Genomic DNA, 22,694 nt, shown 5'->3' with positions numbered 1-22,694 from the left:
ATCTTCCCCATGCGGTTTAGATCCTGTAAATTGCTGGCTTTGAGATATTCTACAACTCTTTGTTTTAGGAGTGTTGCCATCAATTTCCCTACTTGTGTGGATTTAATCTGGATAATCCTGTTTCCTCCCACAATCCAAAAATATATTTGTGGATGAATTGGCTCCCAACAAAAATGAACAGTAGTGTGTATGTGTGTACATGTGGTAGGGAATATAGATTGTAAGCTCCGCTGGGGCTGGGGTGGATATGAATGTTTAAATATATTCTCTGTAAAGCGCTGTGGAATATGTGTGCGCTATATCAATAACTGGTAATAATAATAAAAAAAAAATTCTGAAGAGCCCACTTTGCTGTATTGATTACCCCTTTATGACTGCTAATATTGCTATTGTTCAGTGGGGATATTATCCCACATAAATCAGTAGTCCTAGAAATATATAGTTATTCAATGAAATTTGCAAATAAATACTTAGTATTTACCTATAGTTGAATTGCTTTTAGGTGTTGTAGAAGGGACATTTGTTTCTTTATCAGTTGCAAGAGACCTAGTTCCACTGTTAGTTGTTGTAAGAGATCCACGATTAATAGCTGAAGTTGATCCACTGTTAACTGTTGAATTATGTCCAGGCTGAATAGCTGAAGATGGTCGATTGCTCACTGTTGAATCATGTCCAGGCTGAATAGCTGAAGTTGGTCGACTGCTCCCTGTTGAATTAGATCCAGGCTGAATAGCTGAAGTGGGTGGATTGCTCACTGTTGAATTTTGTCCAGGCTGAATAGCTGAGGATGGTCGACTGCTCACTGTTGAATCATGTCCAGGCTGAATAGCTGAGGATGGTCGACTGCTCACTGTTGAATCATGTCCAGGCTGAATAGCCGAAGTTGGTCGACTGCTCACTGTTGAATTAGATCCAAGCTGGATAGCTGAAGTTTGTTGACTGTTGTCTGTTGAATCGTGTTCATATTTAATAGCTGAAGTTGGCTGATTGCTCACTGGTGTACTAGATTTACGATTGTTAGTTAAAGCTGGTCCACTGTTAACTGACGTAGTATTCTTAGTAGTCATACCAGATCCATTAGCAGTACTTGTAATACTGGTGACTTGACTATTGCTGTTCCTTGTGTTTGCCACTCCTGTAGTACCACCACCAAAACCACCGACACCACCACTTCCAGAACCACACACAGGTGTGTTACTGCTTATGCTGTAAGAAGCCACAACAAGAAAATTACTTCTATTGAAAAACAGTGACAGGGAGAGGTGGGGGAAGGAGGAGGGACAAACAGTGGGTGACAGGAAGAGGGTGACAGTGGCAGCAGGGGCCCGATGCAGTGCACCTGCTGCACCAATGGCAGTTCCGCCTCTGCAGGGACCTATGCCACCATTATAGACACACCACTGATGTAGTTATTAAATGAAATGCTAGTACTCACCACGGTAAAAGCGAACACTCAGTACAGCAACAGAAATCTAAAAATTGAACAGAATTTATTAGTAATTCACACTTCAATGTATCAGAATGTCAACAGAAGCTTTGCCTGCTGGAAATAAGTGTGTTCAGATTTATGAATGGGGAATGGTTTATGCTAAACATAGAATTATACTATCCCCTGGGCTAGCTATGAGCAAACATGGAGTTGGCTCTGTCACTACTTTGCCTGCTTGGTATGTTATTTTCAGTCCTTTATAGGTGTGGCCACAGCAGTGTGATATCATACACTGCCCGATGTTGTCACACATATCCCTCCTTTGCCACCAGACCACACCCTCAAACTATTGCATTGCATTTTTTTTCCCAAAATATTTTTATGGAGCCTTGTAAAACATAGGGCCTTATTCTGGTCGATGCGTAAATTTCCGAATTCTTTCGGATGTTTTTTTTTAGCCGTCTGCGCATGCGTAGGCAACTCTATGCGCATGTGCCACGCAAGGTCTCCGTACTTGTTCTCACTAATACGATACAGAAATGTGCACCGCATTCACTCGGGAGATATGGGCGTATTATGGGCGTCATTCGGAAGTACACAGGGGCGTAGTTTTCAAAGTGGGCTAAACTGGGCGTAAACATGGGCGTACACGAGGGAGTGCACTAATTCTGGTAGGCGTGCATTCGGACTGAACACCGACTGCAAACGAACCAAAAGGCAAGAAATATGCGGTGTCCATAAGCAAGTATTTCTTTGCGGACACCACTCGGTCATGCGTTAGGCATTCGGATCGCCCAATTAGTACTCCCGCACCTGAACACAATACAATCCACTCCTCTACTCATTACTCATTAATTACACTCTTTTCATAGCTTCAATTGGAAACCTTGCAGCTTAAATGGACCATTACTAAACACACAAATCTATGCTGAAAGCACGGCTGCATTTGTTAAACACATTTACACTGCAAACAATGGACAGAACTTGCTATCACTAATATAAATATACATGTCACTTTTACATTTACCAATAACAGCACACATTTGGGGATCAAAAGATAGTAGTATGTTTTGCAGAAATACACCGCATCGGCCATGTTCCCGTCCGTTCTGACGCGGTAAGACCGTGCAGAAAATGTGTGTGTCCACCACACACGCAAGGTTTGGATGTCGTCCATAAACACACCCTCTTCTTAAAGTGTGAGTCCGTCCGAATGCGGAGGACCGGTGGGCGTTTCTTCGTACTATGTCCGCACAGCGTAGCGTGCGGACCGCTCAGAAAGAATTCGGAAAATTACGCACAAACCAGAATAACCTTCATAGTGATACAGCACATCTGACAATGGATGATGATATTCAGGTAACATCAACGAGGATCAAGAACCATTTTCAACATTTTCCATAACAAATTCACTTGCATTGCATTTTTTTAATTAACATGTTACTAGTACTACTACATTCACATCAACGAAACTGATGATCTGGGAAATTTGTTCAAGTACCAGTTTTATCCAAACCAATGTCCATTGGCCTGATTTTGCGTGATTCTTAACTTACATTTAGATGCAAAATAAATTACCAGAAATTACAAAGAAACCTACTTTCAAACATGACAGGACATTGAAACTCTGATTTGCTATCAGGCAAACCACAAATGGGCCAGGATCACAGCTGTCGGGAGGGTCCGACAGCTGTGTTCCGAGATTGCATACCCTCCTCAGTAATATTGGCCTCTCTGGGAAATCCCATTCCCTGAAAACAATTTCCGGATATGCAAATGAGTTAAGCTTAGCAGGAGGCCCATCAACAGCAGTCCCCTCATTGTTGCCAGCTTGTTTTTTTATCTAGTGCACCATGTTGGATAAAGTATCAGTGAGTACACTATGAGCAAATATATTAATAACGTGAATTAAGGAATGCAAGGAAATGAATAAGGGAGCCCATATATTAATTAAATGAATACAGGGCACAGAAATGAATGAAAATGAATAAGCAGGCTCATATTTTTATTTCATAATGGGGAACACAGTTTTAAAAATGATGGGGGGCAGAAATCCATTTATTTAAAATTTTTTCCCCAATTTGTTAAAGCTAATACCTGAAGATAAAATAATAGGTGTTAAAAAAATAATTTTCATACTTTAAAAAACTGTACTTACCAATCTTATTGAAATCTTTTATACAAGCATTCAACTGATTTTTTATTATCAAATCGCAGGTTTCAGTTAGAGAATAATTGGCTATGTAAAACAAGTTGGTACATTGGATTTGCCTAAAATTAAATAAAAATGAATCAATATTATGACAAAAATAATGAAGGTGCCCATACACGCTGCGATTATTGCATGCGTTTTGTACTTTTATAGTTCAAAACGCATCGCATGTGTGATAATCACACCGTGTTTCGGGGGATTGGAATGCGATGCGCAGTCCTGCGGTATAATATTGTATAGCACAAAAAGTATCTGCAGGCAGTACTTTTTGTGCTACATTGCATCGCATCAGTTTTGTAGTACATGCGATGCAATGTCCATTAGGTAACTATAAACTCTTTTAAAAAAGTACACCCGCAAAGTACAGTAAATCGCATTGCATCCACTTCAAGTGCCAAAATCGCATGGCAGCTTGTAGTTCAAAACACACAGCACACAAAATCGGTGCGTGTATGGGCACCTTTAGTAAGAATATATTATTTATAAATGTGTGTATATGTAGTAAAAATGTAAATATATATATACATATTTATTTTAAATTGTTTTCTGCAGTTCATTTTACACACAATATTATACTATATTTCATATCACCATTTAAAAACAGTCACTGTAATACAGTATATAATCCACTGAACTCCAAGAGAGTCCACATATATTAATTTATTTACTCTGACTGAACATAGGCTGGCTAACCGAAAGTGTAAGTTTTGCAGATCAGAAATAAATAATAAACCCCACTAAAATGTAAAAAGTGAGCGTGAAGACCACGTCTGTACGTTATATACAGTATGAACTAATTATCATAATGTAAATTATATATATATATATATTTATTTATTTTGGGGGGGGGGGGGGATGATTAAAGGCACACATGCTACCAATATACCTACTTGTATATTATGTTGTCAAGGCCATTCAGAATACTAAAGAACGAAATAATAAAAAAAAAAATCAATTAGTGCTACTATATTTTAGTAGTTATTTTAGAGATATTTGGGGGATGTTCTAACATCCGCACCCCAGCTCCTCCCCCTATCGCCGCCCATCGCATTCATAATTATCGCATATGCACTAACATATGCAATAATTATGGCAAAGGACAGCTCTTGCGTTAAGAGCTGTCCTTTGCGGTGAGGCTCCCCCCTCCCTCCCTTACCTGGCTGCTGCTGCGGGGGGGGGGGGCTGGCTCTCCTCCTCCCTGCACCCGGAAGAGGATCAGTGCAGGGAGGAGGCGGTCATAGGTCCGGGCAGCACAGCTCTGTGCTGCCCGGACACAGGTGAGGCGATGCGGGGCAGCGGGGGGGCTGTGCGGGGTGGCGGTGGGTCGGTGCAGGCTGCGGTGGGATGCGGTAGAAGCCCATAGGCTTCTATGGGGCATCGCCAGATTTTCTGCGGAGGCCCCCTGCCACGGTAACCCGCCGGCGGATGCTTAGTACATCCCAAAATGCGGTAAAAACCCGATAGCGGGGTTTTTACAGCATTTTTAGCTTAGAGAATCTCCCCCTATATCTGGCAAGATCTGACTTTACATAAAATAGCTTCAGACATTATTTATCTTTGTGCTATAACAGATTCAAAACAATGATTTTATTCATATTAAAGCACAGTCAATATCAACATAATCCAATTTACCATATGCAAACAATTGGATACATATAACAAACAAACAAACAGAGATGCACATACTATATTAGTTTCAAACAATTTCCCTTAATGAACACACAGTCTACAGAGATGCACATAGCTTAACATTAATGCATTTTGTATGTTACAGTATGTATGTTATGTATGTTATCAATTACCATGACAAAAATGTAGATGTTAATTATAATCATTAACGCAGATGTGTCTTAATACCAATGAATGGCATCTCTAGTATTCACTGACAATGTAAATGCTGTGACACTCATCTACAACTGCCTAGATTTACAAGCAGAGCTGGATTAAGATTTTGGGAGGCACGAGGCATTTAAGACTAGCGGAAAGTAGGGCAACATTTGGAAGACAGAAATTGAGTTCCTCTTGCGCACGCTCACATGTGGGCCAGTAACCGAAAAAAAGGACTTCCCCGCCAAAATCAAGATGGTTGGGGGTTATGCACATACCCTATATACGTCACTTTTACACAGATATATGTGCATGTAGTTTACGACAGAAGATGGTGCTTGACAGTGTCGCTGTATACTGCTATAATTACAGTACGCAATTCATACCTACAATACAGTACTTCAATGTAGTATCATATGCATAAGACAGACTCTGGGTCAGATGTCTTAAGCTTCAAAAAGTTATAAAGTGGAGTGTGATAAACAACCAGCCACTCAGCTCCTAACTGTAATGTGCAGACCCAGGCTGTAATGTGACAGTTGGGAGCTGATTGGCTGGTTGTTTATCACTCTTCACATCATCACTTTTTGAAACTTGAGACATCTGGCCCTGTGTCTGGGCAATGCCATTTTACCATGTAAAATGCAATTATCCATTCAGCCTGTCTAAATGAAAGGAGTAACAAATGCAAAGTGTGTACGAACGTAGAGTACAGAGGCGTAAATGATTATTTGGTACTTATATGTTAGTTGGGTGCCCACTATAGTTAGTACGCTCATACCCCCACTATCCATGTCCGCGTGGAGTTGATTTTATATAGTGTGGCGAGCGCAGCGAGCCACCGAGCCCAAAGCGTGGCGAGGGGACGCGTAAAACTAAGCAAATTGCTTAGTGGGCGCCCAACTAACATTATTAACTAAGTACCCATTATTTTTCTGTGCGCAAGTGATGAGAGATCAGGAGGGGGCAATGTCAATCTTTTTTTTACCACACTTATCATGCCCAGACAAGCCAGGTTTAGCCAAGTAAAACATTTAAATCCGATCAAAGTGCCTGATGCGACACGAAAAAGTGGCATTTGGGTTCCCAAACAGGTCACTCTATGTACCTTCCACTCGTCTGCATGGACGGCTGCAGGCTAAAATGTGTCTCCCTGTGCCTCATCATGCCTGCACGGAGAAACAATTTCATCTCCAGAGTCTTCGTTAACGACAACTCTGTCTGCATGGGTTGAATATTCCCCTCTGTAATGCAACACAATGAAATACACCCTCTAGCGGACATTGGCCTTAACTAAAGCAACTCTTACGGTATTTCAGTTGCTTGGCATGTTCGGTTTGCTTATTAGGAAAAGTAACATACAATATCATATGAAAGAAAAATAGCAAATGAACTAATCTCCCCATTACAGCTGTTAGTATTTTGCACCATCAACACTCTCTCATTTTTAGTTATCTCCTGATCTCAGGGCTGTAATGGGAACATACAGTAATCTTCTGTTGTACAAAGTAAAATAAAAAAGCAATAAAATTAATGATACTTACTAATGTAAATTACTTTCACAATCCTGTAAATAGAAATCATACAGTATACTCAATTAAAGTTAATTTCAATAAAAACATATTTGTAGACACAATGGAGAGGATATTAATAAATCAGCTGCCCCAATTTAATTATAGGACATTGTACATTATCACTGTCACAACACTAAAATGACTGCAAAGGCAATCGGTAAGGTAACTTGTAAACAAAACATGTCAGCCAAGATGGTGGGGACCACATAATCATACTTCGTAGAAGAGATTTGTAGATCTGTCATGAGGAACATAGCAAAATTCCCACTGCCCACGCAATTGCCAGTGAATGTGACACAATGAGGGAATGTGCCTACTCTGCTGTGGCTGCAAGAGACTACCCCAAAAATGAAGTGTTTCCTGCAGCTTCTGGCAAAGTAGGCAAGTATGAGGTTAATATTTTGCACATTCCCATAGGAGTACTGTAGCTTGGTGGGTCGGGGGTGTATGCTGCTATGTATAGCAAGTAAGAGCATTCATAGAAGCAATCCCTATTTTGGAAGGGATGCATAGTTCCCCCTGGAAACACCACAGAGTGGCTTGAATTTTCCATGTCCTTTAACCTAACAGAAATCAGGTCTCTAGTCTTCCAATGGCACTTTCTTCAAAGATTTAATGTGTCTTATATGCATTTTCCCAGAAATGTGAAAATCTCCTAAATTAGAAAAGTTAATTGTGACAATCAACATTCAAAGTATTGGAAGAGTTGTAGCAGACTGGGCTTTAAAGTCACATCTTACAATTTTCATCACTTTCAAGTGGATGTACAAAGGAGGCACAGTCCCTTTTTACAAGTTTTAAGGACTAGTAGTTTAATAGTGTGTGGTTTTTGTTGCCATTTGGAATTTGGCTTAGGCTCATACTTTCTGGTGTTAATTCAAGTACAAGATAAACCATGTGTATTTATTACTAGTGTTCGTGCTTGAATTTTTACTGCAAGTGTGAGGGTTACTCATTGGCAGACTTGGGGGAGGTGGGACTCTTCCATTGTGTGAATGGGACCCGGGTTGCTCGACCCAGGCTACCTGTTCACACTGCACTTTGACCCAGGTCAGAGTTGTTTTCAACCCTGGTCGTGCCGAGTTGCTTGACCCAGGAAATGGTCCTGTGGTGCTTTCAGACCACAGATCAGATTTTTGTACTTAGTAGTCATTATTTATATGTACGATTTAATGGAGGAAATTTACTATCATGGGAGTTGTATTTCACAAGGGATGTTGCTATAGGCAACCAATCAGAATCTACTTATCATTTATTTAGCACCTTATAGAAGATAACAGATAGTAGATAGTACTTGATTGGGTGCCCATAGCAACATACCATCTGAAATTAGTAAATTTCCCCCAATATACAGATTTGCACAAATTCTAGCATTTTTGCTGCAATAGCATTATACTGAATATGTCTGTCAAATGTACAGTATGAATGGATGCACGATATTATATCTCAGGAAATCGGGGGCAGATTTTCTAATTATTAGTGTTGTATGTTTAATAACTGCTTTATTGATAACATCTACAATTGTCCGCTATTAAGTTCTAATGAAATCTAAGCAAGTTGTTAACATAAAATATTTAAAATAAAATGCAATACAAAAAACACTTACTGGTGTCAAAGTGATCTGGTAAACTGTTGAGAGAGAAAAAACATATGTTAAGTTCATATTAGGGCAGTACGGATGGTGTAATGGTTGGCATTTTAACCGTGTTTCCGTGGGTTACAACCAGGTACTTTGGTTTCCTACCATAATCCAAAAATATACTGGTAGGTAAATTTGTTCCCAAAAAAATAAAATAAAAAAAAGAAGCCCTAGTGTGTGCGTATACATGTGTTAGGGATATAGGGACAGATGCACAAAGCTTCAAAAGTGATCAAATGGAGAGTGATAAACAGCAAGCCAATCAGCTCCTACCTGCCATGTCACAGACTGTTTGGAAAATATCAGGCAGGAGCTGATTGGTTGGTTATTTATCACTCTACATTTTATCACTTTTGAAGCTTAGTGCATCTGGCCCATAGACTGTAAGCTCCACTGGGGCAGGGACTGATGTGAATGCCCAAATAATCTCTGTGAAAGCACTGAGGAGTATGTCTGCACTATATAAATAACTGGTAATAAATAAAAATAAATCTACAAAAATATTCTAAGGGGGGGTATTCAATGCTGGCCGCTATTTCCGCCGCCAGAAATAGTGGCTGTCGTCTATCCAATGCTGCCATTTCCGACAGCACTGAAGGCAGTTTTCAACAAAACAGATAGATCTTTAACACAAGTCTGATCTGTTTTGTCAGAAAAGGCCGCAGATAGTCGAATTCACAATCATTTTTCGACAATTCGCGGTCATTTTCGCCAATCCTCGGACTTTCTGACACTGGGAACATTGAATTCTGACTGTCGAGTTCCGGTCATGAGAAACAAAAATAGCCTTGAATTCTGTCGGGACGTTCCGACAGTCGGAATCCCAGATTAATTTAATACCCCTCCAAATGAGAAAATGCAGAGAAATATGTCTTCTCAGGCGCTCAGCAGGCGGTACATTGAATCCCGTCTCCCAAATCTGTGTCGAGCCGGCTGAGAACGGAACAGGGTCACAGCCGTCGGGCCAGCCCGACAGTCGTGACCCTGCATTGAATATCCCTCTAAAACTATTGTGTGGCCAAAAAGGTATGAAACCAAAGTATTCATAAAATTACCTGAACCATTACAGGATGTATTGCAGATACTCATTAGCCCTGTAAATAGAAGTTGCATATTACCAAATAGACTTACTCAAATGAATACATCCCAAAGAAGTTTTCATATTAACAACTGCCCTCTAGAAAATGTAATAAAAAAGCTTTCTTACTTCAATCCTTATTAATCCTGTCCAAACAGCTGATTAGCTAAACAATGGTTGTGGTTTGCTGAAAAATGTTCAGGTCATTGGTGCCATAGTAGAGGTGCAGGCACTCTCTTTTTATTTCTCTATAAAACACACATTTCCCTACAGGACATGTAGGTACTACATTCATTCGCAGACTGAGCACATCTTATATTGTCTCCTACTTACGCTTAGCTAGGAAGAATGGGCAGAGAAGGTCAAGAGTTAAGGAGCCCATACACGCTCCGTTTTGCGGCTCAGTTATGTACTTTTAAAGTACACATTGTGCATGCATTGTGCATGCACTGTGATCCGATAAGATGTGTAGCTAGTACAAAAAGTATGTGCAGCACATACTTTTTGTACCGTACTATGTGATGCGCGGGAGCGCGCATCGCATAGTACAGAACGGAGCCGGACCACAACGGACCGTGTGTGGGCTCCTTAAGACCATTCCCCAAGTTAAAAATGAACCTGCCAGTGGGCATATACAGGTCAATTTAGATAGAGTTTTTATTTTATTATTATTCGTTTTGAAAGACAATGAAACAAAAAAGATTGGTAGGTGTTTAATATGATGTTAAAATCAAATAGATAATGAGGTAATTGAAACAATTACGTAATGAACCATTAGTATCTATCATATAGAACAAGTATGTTACTGTCAGTGGCGTAAGTTTGTCCCAGTTGCCTGGAGGCAAGATGAATATTGGTGCCCCCCCACGCACAGACACAACGTTATTCAAAATATATATAGTCTGTTATGAAATATATATAATATACTGTATGTATATACAGAAAGAGAGGGAGAACACATATATATATTTCAGAACTCAGCCACAGAAGCGAGTTTGATGGCTTTCAATTACTGGATTTAAACTGATAGTGGTGGAGAGGTGTCCCCTTGAGAGCAGGAGCCCGGCGGCAGATGACTCCATTGCCTCCCAGAGTTCTGCCTCTGGTTACTGTAAAGATTACAGTATATATTATATAGAAGTCTAGAGTATATATTATATAGAAGTCTACATATTTACTGTATATACATAATGCTTTCAACTGGTCTACAGGCACCAGAGCATGCAGTCAATTTACAGGGCTCCGGCTATAATATTCTAATGACTGCAATGTGCAGAATCAGCCTTCACCAGTGGGCTCCACCTTGCAGTCCAGCAACAGCATTGGGTGCACATTTGGTTGCTGTAGCACTGACATAGCGGGGCTGGGGAGAGAGCCTTTCTATCCCCCATTGTAGGTGTTAGTAGGGTTCCTGGGACAAAGCTAATTAAATCTGCAGCAGCAGCTCTGTTGGAAGAGCAGCAGTCACACTTGGATCCTGACGTGAACCACACAGGTGCCCCTTCATGTCCTAGAGCCCAGAGGCAGGCATCTCCATTGCCTCTGGTAGTTATGTCCCTGACAGCACTCATTACAATTCAGACTCACAATACTTACAATTCTGAATCTCACTGCTGTCATTGGAAGGGCAATTCATCCCCCCTGAAAAAGGTGTTGGAGAAACACAAAGTAAACGACTGAACCAATATTGAAATCATATCTGTATCTGTATTAGTCTTGCAAATTGCTCATGTCTTGTCTGCATATGGCACTAAAAGTTGCTATAAGAGACCCCATTGTAGATCTGTCATTTGTTTTCCAGTCAAGATAATCATTTTGTATTTTTGTATCTCCACACTTTAGGTCTCAACAATAATGATTATTACTTTCTTATCTGTAATGAACTACTTGGTAATTAAAGGTGATCAATATAATTATTACCACTGCAAATCCTGCAGCCAAACACAATTACGATCTGCAGTTTTGAAGAGTCTCCCTACGGGGGAATGAGTGAAAGAACTGTGGGGAGGGACAGTAATGGCCAAGATGGTAATTGGGCTCTAAGATCCTTGTGCCTCCAAACTGTTCTCTCTAACCTCCTCTCTTGGGGCCTTATTCTAGTTCACTCTTTCTGATAAAATCCTTCTTAGTTGGACAAAACCATGTGCACTGCAGGGGGGCAGAGGTAAAATGTGCAGAGAGAATTAGATTTGGATGAGTTATTTTGTTTCTGTGCAGGGTAAGTACTGGCTGCTTTATTTTTACACTGCAATATAGATCTCACTTTGAAGTAAAACCCCACCCTAATCGAATTCTCTCTACACAAGTAACATCTGCCCCACCTGCAGTGCACATGGTTTTTTTACATCTAAGAAGGATTTTGTCAAAAAGAGTGAACTAGAATAACCCCCTTGGTCTCTCCCAGTCTCCCAGTGGACTGACACCTCTAATAATAAAGATGACCACTGCCATGATCATGTATTTATCAAACTACTGTATACTCAACTTCTGATTCACTAACACTCCTTTCCCTCTCTCAGATCATAGCCTTACCAGCTGCACAATCTCTTCCATTACTTAAAGCTCAGTGTCCCTGAAGTCTACCAAGCCAAACTCTCAGAAATAGTAATGCTATTTATTTTAAACAACTACTCTCATGTACGTCTTCATTCACTGAGATTGATGTATCACACCTGATCCAATCTTAGAAATAGCCATAGGAGGCCTTAGCTACTCACACTCCACATAGACTAACTGTGACATTCTAAAACTCTATTCCCTATTGCAATAGTTAACTTATTATCTTTCCCAAAAATAGACTCTCAGCTCTACAATATGTTTTTAACGGCTGCAAGGCTGATATTCCTCACTCGCAGCCAGATGTGCCGATGGAGCAGTCTCTGTCTTTGCAGAGGCAGGCGATTCTATCGCCAGTCCCTGCCAGCGGCCCGACGCCTCCCCCCGGTGCCCCTCGCCATCCCCCTATCCCTGCCCGTCTCCCTGAAGAGGAGATGGGCAGGATGCCGCCGTGGCGTCATCCTGAAACTGGGACGCGCATGCGTGGGAGGCGCACGCATGTCCCAGTCAGATGGAGCGCCTCTGCACCAGCGATTGCCAGTGCAGGCATGCAGGCGATCCCCGGCCAAGGATCAGAGGCGCTCCATCTGTACCAAGCTTCAAAAAGTGATCAAATGGAGAGTGATAAACAGGCAGCCAATCAGCTCCTGTCATGTTACAGTCTGGGTTAGAAAAATTTCAGGTAGGATCTGATTGGCTGGTAATTTATCACTCTCCACTTTATCACTTTTTGAAGCTTGATAAATCTGGCCCTAATTATTCAGCACATGTGGCTTTGCTTTGTCAATCCCTTTACTAGTTACCTGTATTCTACTAAATACAATGTAAAAAACTATTAACCAAATTACCAACGTACAGTACATCTCTTCACTTATCTCAAAATATATCCCAACTCAATATCTGTACTATTCACATGATCCGCTTGTCTCATCCACATGCGTTATGTGTTCCCATTCACTGTTACAGGACAATATTGGGCTCCACCCACTCTGTGCAATGTCCTCTCACACAGCTGGGGGCTGCAGTGTGGAACTCTCAGGCCCGCACTAGCAATGTCTTCCGTCGGTTCTGCGTGCAGGGCCAATGGAGGTTGGTGCTAATGACATGCAGGAGTGCCACGGATTGCCAGCGACATAGCAAGTATACAGTACTAGACTATGTTCTTGTCATGTCGGTCTGCATGATCAGACAACATATCGTCTGGTAAAAAACAGGGTTTTTAGTGTGGCGCCCCTCAAGTGGGAACGATATTTATATTATTCAAAAAAGAGAGACCATACCGTCTCCTCGTGGTGTAATCATGTCCATTAAGGATGATGAGAGCAATAGGATATGTAAAGTTCACAATGTTCAGTTGAAAACCGGGTCATATAAAAGAAGAGATACAAAACACAGGATATAGTCTCAGTCTCTGTGATGTCACACTCTTTAAAAAAGATGTTGGGAGATATATGGGGTTCTTCTATATACCCGGGTGTCTTCTTTAATTGTTTAGGGAACACCTCGTGTGGTCAAATGGAGGACATGCTCACATGTATGCTTACATATGCATCTCGGGTAGTAAACCTATCAAGGTATCTTTTCTTGAAGCACCACCAATTCTCCTGTATGTGTCGGACGATCTTGCTCCCAAAACTCAGTCGGGGGTATAGTTCAATACAACCATGAAAAAGAAATAATTTTTCAAGAGGGATTTAGTAGGTGTTCATGCCCACATACCCATTTTGGTAATAAACCAAGGAAATGGATAAATAGGGTCCCTTCTAAAACCCAAAAAGTGTTGTCCCTATTCGATTTAGGGGACACCTTGTGCAGGCAATACGTTTCTTAGCTTACATGTATGCTTACATATGCAAAACAAGGGGAACACCTATCACGGTATCTTTTTATGATGTCACATTCATTCTCATTCAACTCCAGAAAGTTTGCTTACGTGTATGCTCACTTTAAAACAACAGTGGATCCTCTCATCAAGGTATCTTTCGTATCTCAAATAGAGGGGATGTCCATCCAATGTAATATCCAAAAGACAAATCTTTTTATTCTCAAAAAACAACAGAAAAAGTATATGTACAAGTCTGTAAAAGCTGATCTTTTAAAGAGCCTCCTTTTCTCCTCACTTTATCACTGGGAGTAAGATGGAAAAAAGCCCGGGGTGACTCACCAGATCAAAGTTGAGGTGTCCAGGAGGGCAAAAAGTTGTACAGCAAATGGCCAGGAGGTACCGCACCAACGCGTTTCGACCCGTTGGTCTTTTTCAAGGTGGTACCTCTGACCTCCATTAGGCCTTTTTTATACACATCTAAAAGAAAACTCCTCCCCTTCCTCTCCCTCGCAATTGGTTGATTGTCATTTATATCAAAAAATGGTTTATACATGCATGGTACATGAGTTATATGACATACATCCATAGAATCAATTCATTAAAATCAATAAAAACGATAAAAACATATTATAACTGTAAATACTGCTGGAGATGGGATCGCAAGCAGGAAGTCCCAGGGACCACCCCAGGAGCTGTATGATTTAATTTAGCGGCACTATTAAGGTCACATACATTATATCACTTGCAGATTTCTGGTTACCAGTGTGGGAGACGCATGGGGCTTCCTGTGGTCAGTCACTCGTATGCCAAAAGGAGTTCCCGTCTGTCCCCTGTGACCCGCACTTGGAACGCAGGTTCCTTCCGGCGGTGCGTCACATTACAGTCTGTTCTAGACAGACTTCTTCCGGAAGTCGCGTCCCCGCTAGGACGGTGGAACGCACGGCTTCCGGTGTTGTACTCCTATTCTTCCCTCAGTAATATGGGTGTTGGTTTTTGGGTCCGCTCGCAGGATTCTCATTGTGCAATCCCCTTTTATCTCCCTTTGATGTATGCTGGAGATTTCTGGAGCGCAGAACCCGGAAGTAGGTTTCGTTTTGGAACGCAAGACGTAGATAGATTCATATATATATATTTTTCCTACTTCCACAGTAAAAATGTGCTAATAAAAACAGATCCCATGGATGTAATAAATTCAATAAAATGTCCTAAAAAATGATGATGAAGAAGACTGGGTTTCTTAAATACCAGCTGGGTTAAATCTATTCCCTTTTTTTGAGTTATAATTTTAATAGAACTCCATAGAGTCACAGGAACCATTTCATTTCGAAGTCACCGTTTAGGCCTTTTGGGGCCAGAGTACCCAAATTGTATATAGTTTTTATTTCGGCTTGGGCAAGTGCGATATCGCTTCCCCTCTGTCTCCAATTGCCGGTAACTTTTTTTATCCCTATAATGACCAGACTCGAGGAGGAAATCAGTTCAATCACCAAAATCATTGAACCATCAAGAAACCTGGACGACTATGGACAATTGGAAAAGGACATGGAGTTTAGGGTCAAAAATAAAGAGAAAAGTATTATACAACGAAAACATAAAAAATATTTAAGGGACAAACAATTAAAAGAGATAGGGGAGGAGCTCCTAGCGGAAGGAGAGGAAGATGGTGATTTTAATTGTGATTGTGAGAAACACCAACTGGGACATCACATCGAACCCAGAACACAGGGAAGACATGAAAGAAATAAAAGAGAAAGAATCCCGTCCAGAAGAGAGAACAGAAGGAAGGAGACAAGGAAAATAAAAGAAAGATCACGTGAGGGACAAAGGGAAGAGAAAAGATTTAGAACACCCTATAAAAGATTTAGGGATATAAAAGAATGGCGGAGACATCAAATAAGTGGATACGAAACTGATCAAACATCATATGTTTTGAAGCACAACTCACATCAGAGGCAGGTAGAGGACCGGCCCATGTTGAAAAGAAGCCAAAGACAAAACTGGAGGAACCCCGAGACCCCTAGATTACGGGAAAATTTCGTTGTTAGGGATGAATGGAGAATAAACCCTTCAACAATAAAAAGAAGGAGAACCCCACAAAAGGACTTAACTATTCGTCTTTTTTGGAGAAAACCAGACCAAGAAGGCCCCAGAAGTAGTTATCCGGTACAAAAGAAGAAAAACCAGAGGAAAAAGAGGAGGGAAAACACAAAAAGAAAAGAATACGAAACCTAATAGACAAGGAACCCCGGAATATCAAGAAAACCCAGAGCACCAAGTTCAAAATGAAAACAAAGTAGATAACAGGATATTTAATTTGAGCCAACATGAACTGACTGTAGAAGAAAAAGGAGTATTAAACAGAGGCTTAAAGTTTGCGGCAGATAATAGGATCGATAAATTCGGCACATATGTAGATGTGCACAAATTCACTCGAAATTTGGCCCTTAAACGCTTCTTCAATGAAAAAGAGAAAGGGACAGAAGAAGTACAAGCCACCATTTTTAGACCGAAATCTGTCTCTAATCCCACTTTTGCTAGAGGCCACTTAGTCGAGACATTCCACAAAATGGTATGCGAGGACCTTGAAAAAATAAAACCAAAATGGCCAAAAAAATCAAACTTGATGAAAGCGTAGAGGGACGCCTTGGTTTCCTTACAAGAAAATAAAGAATTGGTGATAAAACCCGCGGACAAGGGGGGAAGCATAGTGGTGATGGATAAATGCAAATATGAAAAAGAGGTCCTACGCCAATTAAACGACAGAAACACCTATAGCCTTTTACGTGGAGACCCAAGTTTAAAAATAGACAAGGATCTAAAAATCCTGATCAGAAAATACGAATCAGAAAAAATCATCACCGAAAAAGAAGCCAATTTCATCATCAACCCCAATCCATCTTTTCCGGTCCTATATATATTGCCAAAAATCCATAAGAGCATTGAAGATCCCCCAGGAAGGCCCATTGTGGCCGGGACTAACTCTGTAACAGCGAATTTGTCCCAATTCGTGGATCATGCCCTACAACCGGAGGTTTTAAAGATAAAATCGTATTTAAAGGACACCATTGACATGCTAAACTACATAAAAGACATCACATGGAAGGAAAATTATTTCCTAGTCACCGCGGACGTAACATCCCTGTACTCCATAATTGACCACGAAAGGGGCATTGAGGCAGTGGAGTTCTTTCTCCAAAAAACGGAAATGAAGAAAGAAAAGATTGATTTTTTAAAACAGTCCATTCAATTCATCTTGACCAACAATTTCTTTTGGTTTAAGGGGAGGTTCTATAAGCAAATTACGGGCACAGCTATGGGCACTAAGTTTGCCCCCTCCTACGCCAACATGTTTATGGGGTGGTGGGAGGAGCTAGCAGTTTGGACAGGCAACCCCTTCCTAGCAAACATAATAATATGGAGAAGATTCATCGATGACGTCTTCTTCATATGGGAAGGAGACGAAGAGAGTCTGGACACTTTTTGCGCAGCCCTGAATGAAAACCCCTACAACATTAAATTGACCTTCACGAAGAGCAAAGAAGAAATACGTTTCTTAGATTTATGTATATACATTAAAAATGGTTGTATGGAAACAAAAAATTACTCAAAACCCACCGACAATAACAACTACATATCAATTCAGAGCAATCATCATCCAAAATGGCTAAGTAATATACCATCAGGCCAATTAACAAGGATCAGAAGGAACTGTTCAGAGAAAACAGTTTTTGAAGAACAAGCAACCCGGATGAAAGAACTTTTTGTAGAAAAAGGATATGAAGGAGACAAAATCGATGGGACTATAGACCTTTTGAAGGAAAAAGAAAGAGGAACGATGTTAGTGTACAAGGAAAAGAAAAAGGAAAAAAAGAACAACACCTCCACGATACCTTTTATAACTAAGTTCAACAACCAACATAAAGAAATGGAGAAAATTATGAAAAAACACTGGCATATCCTCACCAGAGATCCAGTGTTAAAAGACCATATAGGGGAGAGGCCCAGGTTCATCTATAGAAAAGCGGACAACCTAAGGTCCAAAGTGGTTAGAAGTGCCATTCAGGAAGAAACTATGACAGGAAGAATAACAACTAAGGGCTTCCACCGGTGCGGCACCTGTCAAATGTGCAAATCGCATAAGAAAACTGCAAAAAAAGTGACAGAATATCATTCCAGCTCAAACAAAACCAGACATGATATCAAAGAATTCATAACATGTAATACAAAAAATTGCATCTACATAATAGAGTGCAGCTGTGGCCTACAATATGTAGGGAAGACCAGCAGGAGCCTAAGGGAACGTTGGTCAGAGCATGTTAGGAATATTAAAAAAGGTCTGGAAGGCCACCACTTGTCCGAACATTTCAAGAAGATACACAACTGCTCATTGGAAGAAATAAAATCGGTTATAGGGATAAAAAAAGTCACCGGCAATTGGAGACAGAGGGGAAGCGATATCGCACTTGCCCAAGCCGAAATGAAAACTATATACAATTTGGGTACTCTGGCCCCAAAAGGCCTAAACGGTGACTTCGAAATGAAATGGTTCCTGTGACTCTATGGAGTTCTATTAAAATTATAACTCAAAAAAAGGGAATAGATTTAACCCAGCTGGTATTTAAGAAACCCAGTCTTCTTCATCATCATTTTTTAGGACATTTTATTGAATTTATTACATCCATGGGATCTGTTTTTATTAGCACATTTTTACTGTGGAAGTAGGAAAAATATATATATATGAATCTATCTACGTCTTGCGTTCCAAAACGAAACCTACTTCCGGGTTCTGCGCTCCAGAAATCTCCAGCATACATCAAAGGGAGATAAAAGGGGATTGCACAATGAGAATCCTGCGAGCGGACCCAAAAACCAACACCCATATTACTGAGGGAAGAATAGGAGTACAACACCGGAAGCCGTGCGTTCCACCGTCCTAGCGGGGACGCGACTTCCGGAAGAAGTCTGTCTAGAACAGACTGTAATGTGACGCACCGCCGGAAGGAACCTGCGTTCCACGTGCGGGTCACAGGGGACAGACGGGAACTCCTTTTGGCATACGAGTGACTGACCACAGGAAGCCCCATGCGTCTCCCACGCTGGTAACCAGAAATCTGCAAGTGATATAATGTATGTGACCTTAATAGTGCCGCTAAATTAAATCATACAGCTCCCGGGGTGGTCTCTGGGACTTCCTGCTTGCGATCCCATCTCCAGCAGTATTTACAGTTATAATATGTTTTTATCGTTTTTATTGATTTTAATGAATTGATTCTATGGATGTATGTCATATAAATCATGTACCATGCATGTATAAACCATTTTTTGATATAAATGACAATCAACCAATTGCGAGGGAGAGGAAGGGGAGGAGTTTTCTTTTAGATGTGTATAAAAAAGGCCTAATGGAGGTCAGAGGTACCACCTTGAAAAAGACCAACGGGTCGAAACGCGTTGGTGCGGTACCTCCTGGCCATTTGCTGTACAACTTTTTGCCCTCCTGGACACCTCAACTTTGATCTGGTGAGTCACCCCGGGCTTTTTTCCATCTTACTCCCAGTGATAAAGTGAGGAGAAAAGGAGGCTCTTTAAAAGATCAGCTTTTACAGACTTGTACATATACTTTTTCTGTTGTTTTTTGAGAATAAAAAGATTTGTCTTTTGGATATTACATTGGATGGACATCCCCTCTATTTGAGATACGAAAGATACCTTGATGAGAGGATCCACTGTTGTTTTAAAGTGAGCATACACGTAAGCACACTTTCTGGAGTTGAATGAGAATGAATGTGACATCATAAAAAGATACCGTGATAGGTGTTCCCCTTGTTTTGCATATGTAAGCATACATGTAAGCTAAGAAACGTATTGCCTGCACAAGGTGTCCCCTAAATCGAATAGGGACAACACTTTTTGGGTTTTAGAAGGGACCCTATTTATCCATTTCCTTGGTTTATTACCAAAATGGGTATGTGGGCATGAACACCTACTAAATCCCTCTTGAAAAATTATTTCTTTTTCATGGTTGTATTGAACTATACCCCCGACTGAGTTTTGGGAGCAAGATCGTCCGACACATACAGGAGAATTGGTGGTGCTTCAAGAAAAGATACCTTGATAGGTTTACTACCCGAGATGCATATGTAAGCATACATGTGAGCATGTCCTCCATTTGACCACACGAGGTGTTCCCTAAACAATTAAAGAAGACACCCGGGTATATAGAAGAACCCCATATATCTCCCAACATCTTTTTTAAAGAGTGTGACATCACAGAGACTGAGACTATATTCTGTGTTTTGTATCTCTTCTTTTATATGACCCGGTTTTCAACTGAACATTGTGAACTTTACATATCCTATTGCTCTCATCATCCTTAATGGACATGATTACACCACGAGGAGACGGTATGGTCTCTCTTTTTTGAATAATATAAATATCGTTCCCACTTGAGGGGCGCCACACTAAAAACCCTGTTTTTTATTGTATATCTTATGTTACCAGGCTGATAATACCTGGTTTTAGTGTATTGGCTGACCCTACTCAGCGCCTTAACAGTATATTGCTTGTCTATTGTATAACATATCGTCTGGTGTTTTCCCAATTTTAGTCCTGATATATTATTAAAAAAACAAACACTGACAATAACTATATATACTGTATATCCAATGAGGTAAAAAAACAAACAAAGAATTCATAAAAATACCTGAACCATTACAGGATGAATTGCATATATCCATTATCCCTGTAACTAGAAATTGGACATTATCAATTAGACGTACTAAATGAATAAATCCCTCAATAGTTGTATTATTAACAACTGTCCTATTGAAAATGTAGTCAATAACTTTGTAATTACAGCCCTTATTAATAAACAATGGCTGTGGTTTGTTCGCACACATGCTAGCACAGGTGTAAGAATGCGCTCACTACTTACAGTATTGAATCTCACTGCTGGCGTTGGAAGTGCAATTCATTCCTCCTGCAAATGTGGAAAAAAGTAAAACAACTGAAGAAATATTAAAATCCTATCTCACTGCCTTGTCTGCATAATAAGGCATTACAAAGTTGCTTTAACCCTTTGAGTGCCAAGGGAGTTTGACAAAATAGGTGTGAAAATTGCCAAGCTAACATTTTTATTAACCCTTTGTGTACCAACGTTGCTGTGAAACATCTGTTAAAAATACCAGCGTCGCTCACAGCGAATGTTATTTTTTTGGGTGCAATATTTAACTAAACTTCAATCAATTGAATTGGCTGCATGTGTATTTATTTACAGTATACTTAAAGAACACTCATTGTGACCAATGCTGGCACTTTTAGCGGATATTTGGAGGATAGCTCACAGCAGCTTTGGCACTCAAAGGGTTAAGAGACCCCAATATAAGATCTTTGATTTCTAGCCAAGATAATCATTTTATTTATCCATTCATTTCTGTCTCACCAGAGGCACAGGGCACAATTCACATTTTTTTTGTGGGAAGTTAGCAGGGGAGGTGTTGTTTATAATAGACACTGTAATAAGGGGCTGGGCCAGGACAAGGGCGAGGAAGGCCGACACAAGGGAACTCATCTCAATAGATAGATTGAGGACGCTGCTGGGTCACGTTCCGGCGGGGTGTAAGGACCTGAGAGAAGCGACATTGTGTCAGGGCCACATTCATAATGTCCAGGGGAAAGGTTGAGAGGGAGCGGACACTGTGGCATCCATAGTGCAGACATCCCGCCTCCCATATTAGCTGGGGTATATTGTAAAGATGCTGGAAAATTACATGGGGACATGTGTTGAATCTGATTACTTTGAATACCTGTGTTTCGCATGGGGTTTACCCACCCTTATGATACACAACATTGATGTACTATATAAGTATACTATTACATTTAAGTGCCAGGTTTCAATGCATTCATTTCAAGATCTTGGTTCCTATGCAGGCTAGGACAGGTGAGTAAGCAGGGTACAGTCAGACAGATCAATCAGCACTGGAATCACCAAACTAATACATATAAAAAGAGTGATCATTATGGTGATCAGGGTCATAGTGGGAAAAGGTCACTTTAAGGTCCAGAGTCTAACCCAGTCCAGGCTCGGGTCAACTCGCCAGGTTTGTAAAGCCCCATACACACGGTGTGATTCATTTTCTATTCAATCCCAATTCGATCAGGATCGAATCGCACATCGCTGTGTACATATTCGATTTAGACTATATAGTACAGATCTATACTATATAGTCTTGCCAGCACAGATCTAGACTATATACTATATAGTCTTGCCAGCACAGATCTAGACTATATACCAGGCATGTCCAACGTTGGCCCTTCAGATGTTGTGAAACTACACATCCCAGCATGCTTTGCCACAGTTTTGCTATTAGAGAATGATAAAACTATTGCAAAGCATGCTAGAATGTGTAGTTTCAAAACATCTGGAGGGCCAACGTTGGACATGCCTGCTATATACTATATAGTCTTGCCAGCACAGATCTAGACTATATACTATATAGTCTTGCCAGCACAGTCTATTTTTCTATTTGATTGTGGCTGAAAACCATTTGATTTA

The 22,694-nt window shown here is 40.6% G+C and overlaps 1 protein-coding gene across 2 annotated transcripts in view; it reads right to left on the bottom strand.

Moving 5' to 3' along the window:
* ADGRG2 (adhesion G protein-coupled receptor G2) overlaps positions 1–22,694 on the bottom strand; it is a 145,021-nt gene that overhangs the window by 25,270 nt on the left and 97,057 nt on the right. For both annotated transcript variants that reach the window (XM_083172497.1, XM_083172498.1), the window contains 10 exons: positions 21,075–21,119; positions 20,844–20,888; positions 11,356–11,400; positions 9,737–9,775; positions 8,649–8,671; positions 7,013–7,035; positions 4,532–4,564; positions 3,588–3,700; positions 1,436–1,472; positions 482–1,206 (listed from right to left, as the gene is read on the bottom strand). In XM_083172497.1, coding sequence (XP_083028623.1) covers positions 482–1,206; positions 1,436–1,472; positions 3,588–3,700; positions 4,532–4,564; positions 7,013–7,035; positions 8,649–8,671; positions 9,737–9,775; positions 11,356–11,400; positions 20,844–20,888; positions 21,075–21,119 — 1,128 coding nt within the window. The remainder of the gene's footprint in view (positions 1–481; positions 1,207–1,435; positions 1,473–3,587; positions 3,701–4,531; positions 4,565–7,012; positions 7,036–8,648; positions 8,672–9,736; positions 9,776–11,355; positions 11,401–20,843; positions 20,889–21,074; positions 21,120–22,694) is intronic.

This window comes from Crinia signifera, chromosome 2 (assembly GCF_055691185.1).
Source record: "Crinia signifera chromosome 2, ASM5569118v1, whole genome shotgun sequence".
In the NCBI taxonomy this organism is placed as follows: Eukaryota; Metazoa; Chordata; class Amphibia; order Anura; family Myobatrachidae; genus Crinia; species Crinia signifera.
The sequence above is the reverse complement of the archived record's forward strand: the minus strand, read 5'-3'. Positions and strand labels throughout refer to the sequence as shown.